Source organism: Argopecten irradians, chromosome 3 (genome assembly GCF_041381155.1).
Source record: "Argopecten irradians isolate NY chromosome 3, Ai_NY, whole genome shotgun sequence".
Lineage (NCBI taxonomy): Eukaryota > Metazoa > Mollusca > Bivalvia > Pectinida > Pectinidae > Argopecten > Argopecten irradians.
Window position 1 is genome coordinate 62913222 of NC_091136.1, and position 15635 is coordinate 62928856.

Genomic DNA, 15635 nt, shown 5'->3' on the forward strand with positions numbered 1-15635 from the left:
TGTCTCATATTTTATATGTAGATTCTCCTAGGGCCCTAGTTGTGCATATTGCATTTTGTAACTGATAGGTCAACAAGATGGCTGCACAGCCGCCATCTTGGATTTCATTGTTAAAGTTTGTTACCACTATTTCTTAGAAAGTACTATAGCGATCTGTCTCAAATTTTATATGTAGTGTGTTTGAAAAAGTTTGAAAAGCAGGGAAAAGATCCCTCTTTTCATTGTCAGACATAGATCATTCTTTGGTGGGCGCCAAAATCCCTCTGGGATCTCTTGTTAATTCTAAAGTAGAATAAATGCTTCACTAGGTCACTGTGATCACTTTTTGAATTTTTCATCATTTTTCTGAACTGAACTTCACAAACCCAATATTTACAGGCAAAATCTGCAAATATGTTATCTCTAATCTAATATTTAAGAAACATGGAATAGTGAATTTTTACCCTTCGACCTTAAACCTCTGAAATTACGATGAGCACAGAAAAAAATTGGATATTCTGCATAGCACACAATATGCAGCTGACCCTGATGTATCTATCTTCTTGCAAAATATTTTGCTTTTCACTTAGTGGCTGTAAAACAGCCCAAAGTGATGTCCCTCCTTTCATTATATTTGGTAACAACTTAAAGGATAATATTTAAGTATGAAAATGAATTATTTTATGCCTCTGACATGAAGAGGGGTATTAAGCAGTGTCAACCAATCTTATCCTGATTTCACCTTTGATATATATGGAGGTTGGGCAATTCTGTTATACAGGCGTTTCTAGTTTTGCTATAATTTGACATAAATTTAATAAAGATAATTATGGTACACTTATGGTGTATTGATCAGATAAAGTTCTTTGTTGAATTAGTATATACTTTTTCTTTCAAACACATCAGACCTCAATAATGATTATAATATTATCCCCAGCATCTGAGTTATGCTTTGTTTTGAAGGGACAATGATGATGACACCTCCTCTGTAAGTTCTGAGGGATCAACCGAGTCCACTGTTAAAGATCTGGCCAAAGCATTACTACAGATAGAGAGGGCTGTTGAGCCCAAGTACATGACTCCTCCTCTAGGTCAGTATACTATTATACCTGTGTTAACATTAGCCCATCTACTAAGTGCTTTAGTTCATAATAATTCTTGTAAATGGGTTATTATAGTCTTGAGTGACATTTTAATCACCATTTGTCCATGTATGTATGCAAGTCATCCATTTGTTTGCAAAAAACACACATAGTAGCTGAACCGATTTCAGTGATATTTTTTAGCCCACCATCATCAGATGATGGGCTATCCAAATCGCTTTTCATCCGTGGTCCGTTCATCTGTCTGTTAACATTTCTTGTTACCGCTATTTTTCAGAAAGGGCTTAAGAGATCTTTCTCAAATATCATTTGTAGGTTCACCTAGGGCCCTAGTTGTGCATATTGCATTTTGGGACCAATCGGTCAACAAAATGGCCGCCAGGCCACCATCTTGGATTTTGATAGTTAAAGTTTGTTACCACTATTTCTCAGAAAGTACTGAAGCGATCTCTCTCAAAGGAGTAGATATGATAGGACCAGTATTTGGCCTTAATTTTTCAGGTCGAAAAATATTAACTCTGATCCACATCAATTTCACATCAATAAATACTCTCATATTTGCCATTCATCAAAACATAACTTTATATAACCATGTACACGATGTGCTCCACCTATGACGTCATCAAATTGATGATTTTCCTCTTCTCGCCAAATTTTGCTAGAAATTCATCATCTTTAGGTTAGAAAAGGCTTGAAATGGATTTGGCCCCCACCTTGGAGCAACTTTATATTTTCCATGGACATGCGTAAATACACGATACACAACATATGAAAATCTCTTTCTGCTCTACGAAGGCGGCCACATTCATTTTTAGAGAAAACCATTCACAAAGTTTGATTTTTCAAGGATTTTTGTGAAAAATGGCGGGAAACTGCATGTTGATGACGTCAAAGTGAACATAATTGGCACATGCAGAATATTTTCGGGATGTAATGTGTAAGCAAATGTATTCAACTGTTATATGGCAAAATATGTTGTTCTTTACTGGAGAATTAATTTTGGGGCCATATTTGAGTCTTAACGTACCTTCTCCTTTCATATGTAGGTTCCCCTAGGGCCCTAGTTGTCTATTTTGCATTTTGAGACTGATTGGTCAACAAGATGGCCACCAGGCCGCAATCTTGGATTTTAATAGTTAAAGTTTGTTACCGCTATTTCTTAGAAAGTACTGAGGCGATCTCTCTCAAATTTCACATGTAGGTTCCCCTAGGGCCCTAGTTGTGTATATTGCATTTTGAGACGGATCGGTCAACAAAATGGCCGCCAGGCCGCCATCTTGGATTTTGATAGTTAAAGTTTGTTACCGCTATTTCTCAGAAAGTACTAAAGCGATCTCTCTCAAATTTCATATGTAGGTTCCCCGAAGGCCCTAGTTGTGCATATTGCATTTTGAGACTTATCGGTCAACAAGATGGCCCCCAGGCAGTCATATTGGACTTTGATAGTTAAAGTTTGTTACCGCTATTTCTCAGAAAGTATTGAAGCGATCTCTATCAAATTTCATATATAGGTTCCCCTAGGGCCCTAGTTGTGCATATTGCATTTTGAGACTGATCGGTCAACAAGATGGCCACCAGGCTGCCATCTTGGATTTTGATATTTAAAGTTTGTTACCGCTATTTCTCAGAAAGTATTGAAGGGATCTCTCTCAAATTTCATGTGCAGGTTCCCCTAGGGCCCTAGTTGTGCATATTGCATTTTGTGACCGATCAGTCAACAAGATGGTCGACAGGCCACCATCTTGGACTTTGGTAATTGAAGTTTCTTACCATTATTTCTCAGAAAGTACTGAAGCGATCCGTCTCAAATTTTATATGTAGGTTCCATAGGACCTTAGTTGTGCAAATTGCATTTTTGGACCGATCGGTCAACATGATGGCGGACAGGTAGCCGTATTGGATTTTAATTATTGAAGTTTGTTATATATCTCAGAAAGTACTGAAAGGATCTTTGTCAAATTTCAAATGTAGTAACATGTAGTGAAAGTTTGAAAAGCAGAGAAAAGATCCCTCTTTCCATTGTCAGATGAAGATCATTCTTCGGTGGGCGCCAAGTTCACATCACCTAAAGAAATATAGTAACCTGGATAGAATCTATATTTGTATTTACAAGTGTAATGAGAAAAGAATTTTTTAAATACAATAACATGGATAACTTATCTAAATAATAATGTTTTTGTATATTAAAAATTTAAAAAATTGTCATCTGCAACAGATTCAAATACACTACAATGACAGCTTTGTGATGGCAATGCCATATAATTTAGGCTTTGATAAAGCATTCCTAACAAATTATAAGAGCTAGACCAACCTTTAGAATATAATTGTGTCAAAGGGAAGGGTGTACCTGAACTCAATAGCAATGAACAGAAGCATATTCATCATTTATAGAATCCAAATGTCTCATTTAAAAAAAACAACCACATTATTGTATGTTAGTGTTTGTGTTAAGATTACTCTCAATGGATTGTTTGTGTTGATATATCTGGATAGGGTAAAATGTCACATTTTGTTTACTAACAAACTCTCATTGTAGGTATTTAACTAATTCATTTACACGTGGTACTACATAATTCAGATTGTAAAAGAACACTTATCTTGTGTGCTGTGTTAAATGCCAGATTCATTGACAAAGGAGAAAACATAATAACATTTATTTTCATTATAGGTGAAAGTGCAGAAAAACAAAAGTTGAAGCAACTAAAAAAAAAAAAAAAGGAAGAGGAAGAGGACAGTGATGGTTTGTATTTTTACCTAACTTTCATCGCCATTTTAATTTTTAGCTCACCTGGCCGGAAGGTGAGCTTATGTCAAGGCGCGGCGTCCGGCGTCTGTCCGTCAACATTTCCTTTAAATCGCTACTAGTCATAGAGTTCTACATGGATTGTAACCAAATTTGGCCACAAACATCCTTGGGGGAAGGGAAATAGAACTTGTATAAATTTTGGCTCTGACCCCCCGGGGGCAGGAGGGGCGGGGCCCAATAGGGGAAATAGAGGTAAATCCTATAAATCGCTACTTGTCCTAGAGTTCTACATGGTTTGTAACCAAAATTGGCCACAAACATCCTTCGGGGAAGGGGAACAGAACTTGTATAAATTTTAGCTCTGATCCCTCAGGGGCAGGAGGGGCGGGGCCCAATAGGGGAAATAGAGGTAAATCCTTTAAATCGCTACTAGTCATAGAGTTCAACATTGATTGTAACCAAATTTGGCTACAAACATCCTTGGGGGAAGGGGAATTGAGTTTGTATAAATTTTGGCTCTGACCCCCCCCCCCCCCCTGGGGCAGGAGGGGTGGGGCCCAATAGGGGAAATAGAGGTAAATCCTATAAATCGCTACTAGTCATAGAGTTCTGAATGGAACATAACCAAATTTGGCCACAAACATCCTTGGGGGAAGGGGAACAGGGTACCGTTTCACAAAGCATACGTAACTTTATGGGTACACGTAGGATTTACGTGCACGTATCTTTACGTGTAAGTAAATTTTAAGGGTGTTTCACGACGCCGTACGTAACTTTCCGCACTTACGTGCAGGCTTACGTGCACGTAAGGTAGACCGGAAGTGGATAATGTCAAAACAATGAATCTTTATTTTCTCAGATATAGATGTAAAAACATTTTGCTAGTGCCCATCATTTGCTTCCTGCTACCGTTATCCAGAGTATTCTCCAAAATAATCAAAACCACACGATTTAGATGATTACATATACATGTATGTGAATAATAAACTGAGATACATACAATCTATGTGTGTAGCATTAATAATAACAGAACGAATAAAATAATTCGATGCGTCTATAATACCTATATACCGTAATTTTTAGAACGAATATACGTACCTGGCCGCCTACTATACTTTTCGGACAGGTATACGTACGAAATGGTGCCTATGTGTTGCTGAGCACTGCCTCAGAAAATCACTCTTGCATAATTTTCAATATTTTTTTGTGGGTTTCAATTATTTCATGCATGTGTATACGTGCATTTAAATAATATTTTTGTTTTGTCCAAAACAAACATAACGACCATACTTTATATCTACTGTACCGTTCACAAGACGCCCAGTTTATCATTTGTAGAGTTGCCGTATATTTTTCTTTCGAAAAGACTTCATATTTATATGTGAAAAAATGTCTCGCTATTAATTTAATATTTCCGGCGGCTTATTAGGGCCACTATATAATTTTATTTATCTTGCAGGTACAAGTTTGTATCTTGTATTTACAAGTTAGTATCTTGTACAAACAAGTTAGTATCTTGTACGTACAAGTTAGTATCTTGTACGTACGAGTTATTATCTTGTACGTACAAGTTAGTATCTTGTACGTACAAGTTAGTATATTGTACGTACAAGTTCTTATCAAGTTGAGTTGATCTGCTGTTCACCATCGAAGAATTAGTGTTTCATAATTGTAATTTGAATTTGCCGGATTATCAATCGAAATTGTTCATGTATAATTACTTTCATAATTTTGAAACTGGCGTTGTATAGTTGCTCCATTAATATGGGACATTGCAGAACCCTACATAGTTTACGCAACTTCCCTTTATGTCAGGGTTCTGTGTACCAAATTTTATCAAAATCTGTTAAGAATTTTAGGAGGAGTACAGACAGACAATCACACGGATAGACGGGCAACACGATTCCAGTATACCCCCTTAACATCGTTGCGGGATATAAAAACAGGAGCAGACGAATTCAAAATTTTCTTCAGTGACAAATATTACACTTAAACTATCACTGAAAAGTTTTAGCTTTTATTTTACTTCAGAATACAAGTATTGGAAATAATTAATTTTATTCCGATAAAAATCCAAGGTATTATGCCCTATATCCTTTGGACGGCCGTAATGTATTTATGCGTAATTATGCATTTGCCCCATTTCATGCACCCTTCTGGAGCCCCACTGAGACCGTTGAAAACTAAATACTAGTTTTTTGAAAAGAAGATGTTCGTCCCTATATAGCATGTCAATATCGATTCGGTCATTGCATTAGTGACGTCACAAATCACCTTTGAACATGCCCAAATAAGTCAAAAATTGAGGTCTGAAATCCGGATTTTAGTGTGTGCCCGGAAACCTGTCGTTGTGAGCTTAATTATCAAGATACAGACATGCAGATGGTCTTAAACGATAGAAGAGATATCAAAGTAAGAGAAAATAGAGAGAAAGGGGAAAGGAAGGGGAAAATAGCACCAATTTCAAAAAAAAAAAAAAAAAAAAAAAACAAGTCCCACGCGCAGGTTTCTGCCTTCCATGACCCGTGCATGGTGACCTTTAGGGGACTTCCGGTGACTGTTTTTACTTGTTTGTAGTGTGTGCTGTTTGTTATCATCGTGAAAATGGCATCAAACCGAAATCTAGATGCAAACTGCTTTCATAGATGGCATTTGTAATAACCTACTATCAAAATTGAGTCAAGTTCGAATCCTGCCGGCCGTCGAAAGGATATGGAATGAGTTACTGATTGCACAGACAACAAAAGCAAAACACATCATTTTATATTTGTTTTTGAGTTGATGAGACATATATACACATGATTAAACATCGATATTGCATACGGTTCAGTTTTATAACTCAAGTACGATGAAAAGCATACAACCGTTTTCAAAATGGTTTGCATAATCATTACTTTGCTCCATTAGCACGTTATTTCCTGCGTATTGTTCGTGGACTATTTTTAACATAAAAAATGTCTAATGCGCGCTATCTGTGGATATTATTACGAAAATATAAAGATATGCAGGCTATACCTTGTAGCTATATTAAAGATGCACAAAATAACAAGTGAAAAGCTGAGGTACCCTCCTACTATACTAAATTATTTTCATCTGAGCTTATTTCTTGAATTTGAAACCTACTATTAATCACATAGTATGCTAATGACTTTATATGTCTATAATAAACCTATGTCACCCTCTCCAAATGAAAGCATTACAATTTATATAGACTCACGTGTCATTATTAGCACATAGTACACACTATATCTATGTATGTGATTTGTAGGACTTGAGAGTTAGAAAAAAAACATATATCGGAATAGTAAGAGTATAAATTTGAAGAACATGTATGGAACGCTAATGGGACATTTCCTATTTTCTGTATATCCATAGTTTTCAGTACCAATAGCACACAGGAACATTTGATACAAACACATACTTGTAACAATTACGTGTGTTATAAAAGTCTAGCAAAGTTATATAATTAATGTTATACTATCGTATGCCTTTGGTAAGTACATCCAACATTTGTTGTACAATGTAATGTACAGTTTTGAACATTCCGATGACGTAGCAATGAGCACTTGTGATAGTAGTAAATAACTTATAACACATTATTTCAGTGTGCAGTTGTAGCTTTTACGATATTCATAATTATATTACTATTAAGCCGTCAAGAAACTCTTGTTGGTCTACTCAAATAGAAAAAAAAATGGTTTCAAACTTGTGACGTTAACGTTGAAATGTATTTGCTCCTAAGGATGAATTTATGGATTCGGTACATATATTAGTTGTACTATTTTGTTTATGTGTCACAAATTGTTGATGTGATGTCCGTAATATTGGCGAAATTTGACGTCACGTTCGTGTAACGTTGTATCAGTATCTTTGTGACGCGTTAATTAAATGGATACCTTAATGATTGAAACAAGTGATGCGACTCTACATGTATACATGCTAATACAGTCTGTATAACATAACGTTTACAATACAGTATATGTGTTTGTAACCAACAAAATCCAGAAATAATGTCAGGTTTCAATACGAAACGGAACGATTACATCATTAGATTTAGATCTACTGAAATCAGCGACCATCGCTCTGACGTAAACAAATATGCGAATATCGGGATTAGCCCGTGTTTCTTTTGCAAAAAATTATCTAAGTGATAAAAAAGACAATATCCCTGCAACATACGGACATGATGAATCAATATGAAATGAAAATGAAAAACAAATAAAACATTTTAAAAGTAGAAAAATACAAAATACCGTTGACGGCATGGAAATTTCCGCATCGACAATCCAAGTGAGAAAACTTTAAAACTATGATGTAATTTGTTTGGCTATTTGTTCTGAGACTTTAAATATGCCAAACAACAACGATTTTGTGACTTGTATCATACTTTCGTTGGGTTTACGGGTGGTATTTTGTTGGTGTAAGTTACGTACGGTTTTGACGTTATTTACGTGTACCCGTAAGTCATTTACGTTTACCCGTAACTTACGTGTGCTTTGTGAAACGGTCAAAATAACTTACGTACAGGTTACAGGTACCCGTAAAATTAAGTATGCTTTGTGAAACCGTACCCAGAACTTGTATAAATTTTGGCTCTGGTCCCCCGGGAGCAGGAGGGGCGGGGCCCAATAGGGGAAATACAGGTAAATCATTTAAATCGCTACTAGTCATAGAGTTCTACATGGATTGTAACCAAATTTGGCCACAAACATCCTTGGGGGAAGGGGAACAGAACTTGTATAAATTTTGGCTCTGACACCGGGGGCAGGAGGGGTGGGGCCGAATAGGGGAAATATATATAGAGGTAAATCCTTTAAATCGCTACTAGTCATAGAGTTCTGAATGGAATGTAACCAAATTTGGCCACAAACATCTTTGGGGGAGGGGAAACAGAACTTGTATAAATTTTGGCTCTGACCCCCCGGGGGCAGGAGGGGCGGGGCCCAATAGGGGAAATAGAGGTAAATCCTATAAATCGCTACTTGTCATAGAGTTCTGCATGGTTTGTAACCAAATTTGGCCACACACATCCTTCGGGGAAGGGGAACAGAACTTGTATAAATTTTGGCTCTGACCCCCGGGGGCAGGAGGGGTGGGGCTCAATAGGGGAATTAGAAATAAATATTCAAATTCCTTTAGAAAAGAAACAATGAACCAGTATTCACAAACGTACTTGGCATTACAAACCAGGTGAGCGATACTGGCCCTCTGGGCCTCTTGTCTTTGTAAACTTGGTATTAGCTGTCGCAAGATCCAGGCAAATCATTTTATTAATAAAGTGATACAACTATTTCTCTATAGGCTCAAATAGATTTGTACTTGTGTAATGCCAAGTATAAATACTCCGTATGTAGCATATGCCAAGGCCAAAAAAATTCATTCCTAGTTTCTCAGGCCCAGCCGCATCGACATTTACCCCCCCCGCACCAACGTTTTTTATGCGCCATAACTTAAAAATTCAAATCGAGACCGCCGCATTGAACGCACCCCAAATTTCCATTCGAAAACGCACCCGGAAATTGGGTCCAATTTTACTATGCACCTTTCATTTCCGGTAAAAAAATGGTTGCCGATGTCAGCATTTGCTCAAAACGGAATGTTTCCTCCCAGGATTATGTATTTTCTACTGGTTTTCTTTGGATATAGTGACGATTGAGATATTTAAAAGCTGTTCTTAAAGACTGAGTAAGAATTTATATTTTCTACACGTGTTTTCATTGATTTTCATGTCCTTCAAGTGAGAAAAAAATAAAATGTTATCTGCCACATTTGTTTTCAGAGAAATAACAAATAAAAAATATTCCCGCCGCCCGCACTGACTTTTTAGGTCAACTGACCGAAGGTCAGGATGACCTATTGTCATCGTGTTTCGTCCGTCGTCGTGCGCCGTCCGCCGTGCGTCGTGCGTAAAACTATTTATACAAAAGCCTACTCCTCCTAAACCCTTGAGTGAATTACATCCATATTTGGTGTGAAACATCCTTGGGGAAGGACAATCATATTTTATATAAATGAAATAGGTCCGACCCCTAGGGGCTGAGGGGCGGGGCCCAAAAAGGGCAAATTTTCTTAATTTAAGCTTTAAAATCCTACTCCTCCTTCATCCTTGGATGGATTTCATCCATATTTGGTGTGAAACATCATTGGGGAAGGACAATCATATTTTATATAAATGAGCCTGGTCCGACCCCTAGGGGCTGAGGGGTGGGGCCCCAAAAAGGGCAAATTTTCTGAATTTTAGCTTTAAAATCCTACTCCTCCTTCATCCTTGGATGGATTTCATCCATATTTGGTGTGAAACATCATTGGGGATGGACAATCATATTTTGTATAAATGAGCCTGGTCCAACCCCTAGGGGCTGAGGGATGGGGCCCCAAAAGGGCAAATTTTCTTAATTTTAGCTTTAAAATCCTACTCCTCCTTCATCCTTTGATTGATTTCATCCATATTTGTTGTGAAACATCATTGTCGATGGACAATCATATTTTATATAAATGAGCCTGGTCCAACCCCTAGGGGCTGAGGGATGGGGCCCCAAAAGGGCAAATTTTCTTAATTTTAGCTTTAAAATCCTACTCCTCCTTCATCCTTGGATGGATTTCATCCATATTTGGTGTGAAACGTCATTTGGGAAGGACAATCATATTTTATATCAATGAGCCTTGTTGACCCCTAGGGGCTGAGGGATGGGGCCCCAAAAGGGCAAATTTTTAGCTCACCTGGCCAGCTTATGTCATAGCGCGGCGTCCGTCGGCGTCCGTCTGTCCGTCAACATTTCCTTTAAATCGCTACTAGTCATAGAGTTCTGAATGGTATGTAACCAAATTTGGCCACAAACATCCTTGGGGGAAGGGGAACAGAACTTGTATAAATTTTGGCTCTGACCCTCCGGGGGCAGAAGGGGCGGGGCCCAATAGGGGAAATAGAGGCAAATTGTATAAATCGCTACTTGTCCTAGAGTTCTGCATGGATTGTAACCAAATTTGGCCACAACCATCCTTGGGGGAAGGGGAACAGAACTTGTATAAATTTTGGCTCTGATCCCCCGGGGGCAGGAGGGGCAGGGCCCAATAGGGGAAATAGATACAAATTGTATAAATCACTACTAGTCATAGAGTTCTGCATGGATTGTAACCAAATTTGGCCACAAACATCCTTTTTGGAAGGGGAACAGAACTTGTATAAATTTTGGCTCTGTCCCCCGGGGGCAGGACGGGTGGGGCCCAATAGGGGAAATAGAGGTAAATCCTATAAATCGCTACTTGTCCTAGAGTTTTGCTTGGATTGTGACCAAATTTGGCCATAAACACCCTTGGTGGAAGTGGAACAGAACTTGTATAAATTTTGGCTCTGACCCCCTGGGCGCAGGAGGGGTGGGGCCCAATAGGGGATTTAGAGGTTAATATTAAAATTCCTTCAGAAAAGAAACAATGAACCTGTATTCAGAACATTACTTGGCATTACAAACCAGGTGAGCGATACAGGCCCTCTGGGCCTCTTGTCTTAATTTTAGCTTTAAAATCCTACTCCTCCTTCATCCTTGGATGAATTTCACCCATATTTGGTGTGAAACATCATTGGGGAAGGACAATCATATTTTATATAAATGAGTCTGGTCTGACCCCTAGGGGCTGAGGGGTAGGGCCCCAAAATGGCAAATTTTCTTAATTTTAGCTGTCCCAATTCCTGTTTTCAGGTTTCGGTCTCCGATCTCAATGAAAAATTTGTCTATAGGGGTTTTAATTGATGCCGAACAACATACAACATTTTCTTTAAGATTTTTGGTATTCCAAGATGGCCACTGGCCTACTTCCTGTTTTAAGATTTCAGTCTCCGATCTCAATGAAAATTGGTCTATAGGGGTTTTAATTGATGCCAAACAACATGAAAACATTTTCGTAAAGATTTTGGTATTCCAAGATGGCCACTGGCCCACTTCCTGTTTTCAGGTTTCAGTCTCCGATCTCAATGAAAATTGGTCTATAGGGGTTTTAATTGATTCAGAAGGGGGAACTTAAGGTGAGGACAATCATATTTTATAAAGGACCGAGCTAAGACCCATGGGGATAGTACGGCGGAGGTCCAAAATGGGAGCTTTGCTGAAATTTGGCTTTAAAATCTGACAACTCCTCATATTAATCCTTGAATGGGTTACAACCATATATGGATGAAGGGCTACAAAGTTTGTTCAACAAATGACATTTACCTATTTCAGAAACTTAAATATTTAACTTAGGAGTTCCTTGTATTGTTTGTATTTATCGTTAACCAATACTTTATACTGTGACTTTGTTGTTTTGTGCCATGAGTCAGATGACCGTTTAGGCCCATGGGCCTCTTGTTAAAATAGTGGCCTGAGAAACTAACAATTAATTTTGTTTGGCCCAATGTGAATACATGAACAGCCTAGTGATATGTTTGTAAAATTTGTACATAGGTTTATATCAGGCATATTATGTGACAAATACAATATCCTAGAGAGTGTTTCTTGTCAAGTTTGGCATTACTTAATGTAATATATTGAAAATAAGAGTTTAGAATAACAGGTTTAAGTATCTTTGTGAAGTTGAACAAAAACAACAAAATTGCTTTTGGTGCTTGAGTTCTGAAACTCAATTGATATAAACTGTTTGCCAATTTCTAGACATATTTTTGTATGCCCATTCAGTGTACATGTACCAAGTTATAAAGTATAAAGTTATCTTTGTGTATTATCAACATCACTTCTGTAGATATGAATCTTCACGAAATTTAGTTGCTGGGACAGACAGTTTGTTTACAATATGTGTAAATAAAGACTTCATTATGATGTATATTTATTATTAACATATTTGCTATTATAAAGTGGAGAGGGGATAAAGGGGGGGAATTATTGGACATGACCAACTGTTTTCATGGATATTAACCTACTTACAGGAGAGGAGGAGGAGATACAGAAGACACAAGTGCGGTCACTGTTGGAGAGATGGGAGGACTCACTGTTGTACTGCACCAGTCTCTCACAGATATTCCTCCACATGGCCACATTAGAGAAGAGCATAGCCTGGTCCAAGTCTGCCCTCCATGCCCGCTGTCGAATTTGTCGGAGGAAAGGTGACGCTGAACAGATGTTACTGTGTGATATGTGTGACAGAGGCCACCATATGTATTGCCTGAAGCCAAGACTCAAGGTAAGTTTTATGTTAATGGTCAATATAAAAGTCTAGGTCAGGCGTGTTATGTTTATCCTAGTAACAGGTCAATATTAAAGTCTAGGTCAGGCGTGTTATGTTTATCCCTGTAACAGGTCAATATTAAAGTCAAGGTCAGGCGTGTTATGTTTATCCTAGTAACAGGTCAATATTAAAGTCTAGGTCAGGCGTGTTATGTTTATCCCTGTAACAGGTCAATATTAAAGTCAATGTCAGGCGTGTTATGTTTATCCCTGTAACAGGTCAGTATTAAAGTCAAGGTCAGGCGTGTTATGTTTATCCTAGTAACAGGTCAATATTAAAGTCTAGGTCAGGCGTGTTATGTTTATCCTAGTAACAGGTCAATATTAAAGTCTAGGTCAGGCGTGTTATGTTTATCCCTGTAACAGGTCAATATTAAAGTCAAGGTCAGGCGTGTTATGTTTATCCTAGTAACAGGTCAATATTAAAGTCTAGGTCAGGCGTGTTATGTTTATCCCTGTAACAGGTCAATATTAAAGTCAAGGTCAGGCGTGTTATGTTTATCCTAGTAACAGGTCAATATTAAAGTCTAGGTCAGGCGTGTTATGTTTATCCCTGTAACAGGTCAATATTAAAGTCAATGTCAGGCGTGTTATGTTTATCCCTGTAACAGGTCAATATTAAAGTCAAGGTCAGGCGTGTGTTATGTTTATCCCTGTAACAGGTCAATATTAAAGTCAAGGTCAGGCGTGTTATGTTAACCTAGTAACAGGTCAATATAAAAGTCTAGGTCAGGCGTGTTATGTTTATCCCTGTAACAGGTCAGTATTAAAGTTAAGGTCAGGCATGTTATGTTTATCCCTGTAACAGGTCAATATAAAAGTCTAGGTCAGGCGTGTTATGTTTATCCCTGTAACAGGTCAATATTAAAGTCTAGGTCAGGCGTGTTATGTTTATCCTAGTAACAGGTCAATATTAAAGTCTAGGTCAGGCGTGTTATGTTTATCCTAGTAACAGGTCAATATTAAAGTCAATGTCAGGCGTGTTATGTTTATCCCTGTAACAGGTCAATATTAAAGTCAAGGTCAGGCGTGTTATGTTTATCCTAGTAACAGGTCAATATAAAAGTCTAGGTCAGGCGTGTTATGTTTATCCCTGTAACAGGTCAATATTAAAGTCAAGGTCAGGCGTGTTATGTTTATCCCTGTAACAGGTCAGTATTAAAGTCAAGGTCAGGCGTGTTATGTTTATCCCTGTAACAGGTCAATATTAAAGTCTAGGTCAGGCGTGTTATGTTTATCCTAGTAACAGGTCAATATTAAAGTCTAGGTCAGGCGTGTTATGTTTATCCTCATAACAGGTCAATATTAAAGTCAAGGTCAGGCGTGTTATGTTTATCCTAGTAACAGGTCAATATTAAAGTCAAGGTCAGGCGTGTTATGTTTATCCCTGTAACAGGTCAATATTAAAGTCTAGGTCAGGCGTGTTATGTTTATCCCTGTAACAGGTCAATATTAAAGTCAAGGTCAGGCGTGTTATGTTTATCCTAGTAACAGGTCAATATTAAAGTCTAGGTCAGGCGTGTTATGTTTATCCCTGTAACAGGTCAATATTAAAGTCAAGGTCAGGCGTGTTATGTTTATCCTCATAACAGGTCAATATTAAAGTCAAGGTCAGGCGTGTTATGTTTATCCCTGTAACAGGTCAGTATTAAAGTCAAGGTCAGGCGTGTTATGTTTATCCTAGTAACAGGTCAATATAAAAGTCTAGGTCAGGCGTGTTATGTTTATCCCTGTAACAGGTCAGTATTAAAGTTAAGGTCAGGCATGTTATGTTTATCCCTGTAACAGGTCAATATAAAAGTCTAGGTCAGCGTGTTATGTTTATCCTCATAACAGGTCAATATTAAAGTCTAGGTCAGGCGTGTTATGTTTATCCCTGTAACAGGTCAGTATTAAAGTTAAGGTCAGGCATGTTATGTTTATCCCTGTAACAGGTCAATATAAAAGTCTAGGTCAGGCGTGTTATGTTTATCCTAGTAACAGGTCAATATTAAAGTCAAGGTCAGGCGTGTTATGTTTATCCCTGTAACAGGTCAGTATTAAAGTTAAGGTCAGGCATGTTATGTTTATCCTTGTAACAGGTCAGTATTAAAGTGAACAGTCAGGCCTGTTATGTTTATCCCTGTAACAGGTCAATATAAAAGTCAAGGTCAGGCGTGTTATGTTATCCCTGTAACAGGTCAATATTAAAGTCAAGGTCAGGCATGTTATGTTTATTCCTGTAACAGGTCAATATTAAAGTCAAGGTCAGGCGTGTTATGTTTATCCCTGTAACAGGTCAATATTAATGTCAAGGTCAGGCCTGTTATGTTTATCCCTGTAACAGGTCAATATTAAAGTCAAGGTCAGGCATGTTATGTTTATCCTCGGAACAGGTCAGTATTAAAGTGAACAGTCGGGCAAGGATGGCTAAAGTCGGTAAAAATGGTGTGAATGTATCCAGAATAATTTCTTATGGAATAGAAAAATAAACTTTCTCGTCAAAATCTGTCTGCGCACGTAGAAATTAATTTAAAGTATAGGAATCCTAAAACGTCCTCCCAGCTGACTATGCCTGTGGTTACATTTCCACGCAGCCTCGCTTTCAATGTT

The 15635-nt window shown here is 37.9% G+C and overlaps 1 protein-coding gene across 1 annotated transcript in view; it reads left to right on the forward strand.

The window, feature by feature from the left end:
* Nucleotides 1-15635, forward strand: part of LOC138319782 (bromodomain adjacent to zinc finger domain protein 1A-like) — a 66724-nt gene that overhangs the window by 33581 nt on the left and 17508 nt on the right. The window contains exons 16-18 of the mRNA XM_069262917.1: nucleotides 943-1070; nucleotides 3751-3822; nucleotides 12746-12999. Of these exons, the coding sequence (XP_069119018.1) occupies nucleotides 943-1070; nucleotides 3751-3822; nucleotides 12746-12999 (454 nt within the window). The remainder of the gene's footprint in view (nucleotides 1-942; nucleotides 1071-3750; nucleotides 3823-12745; nucleotides 13000-15635) is intronic.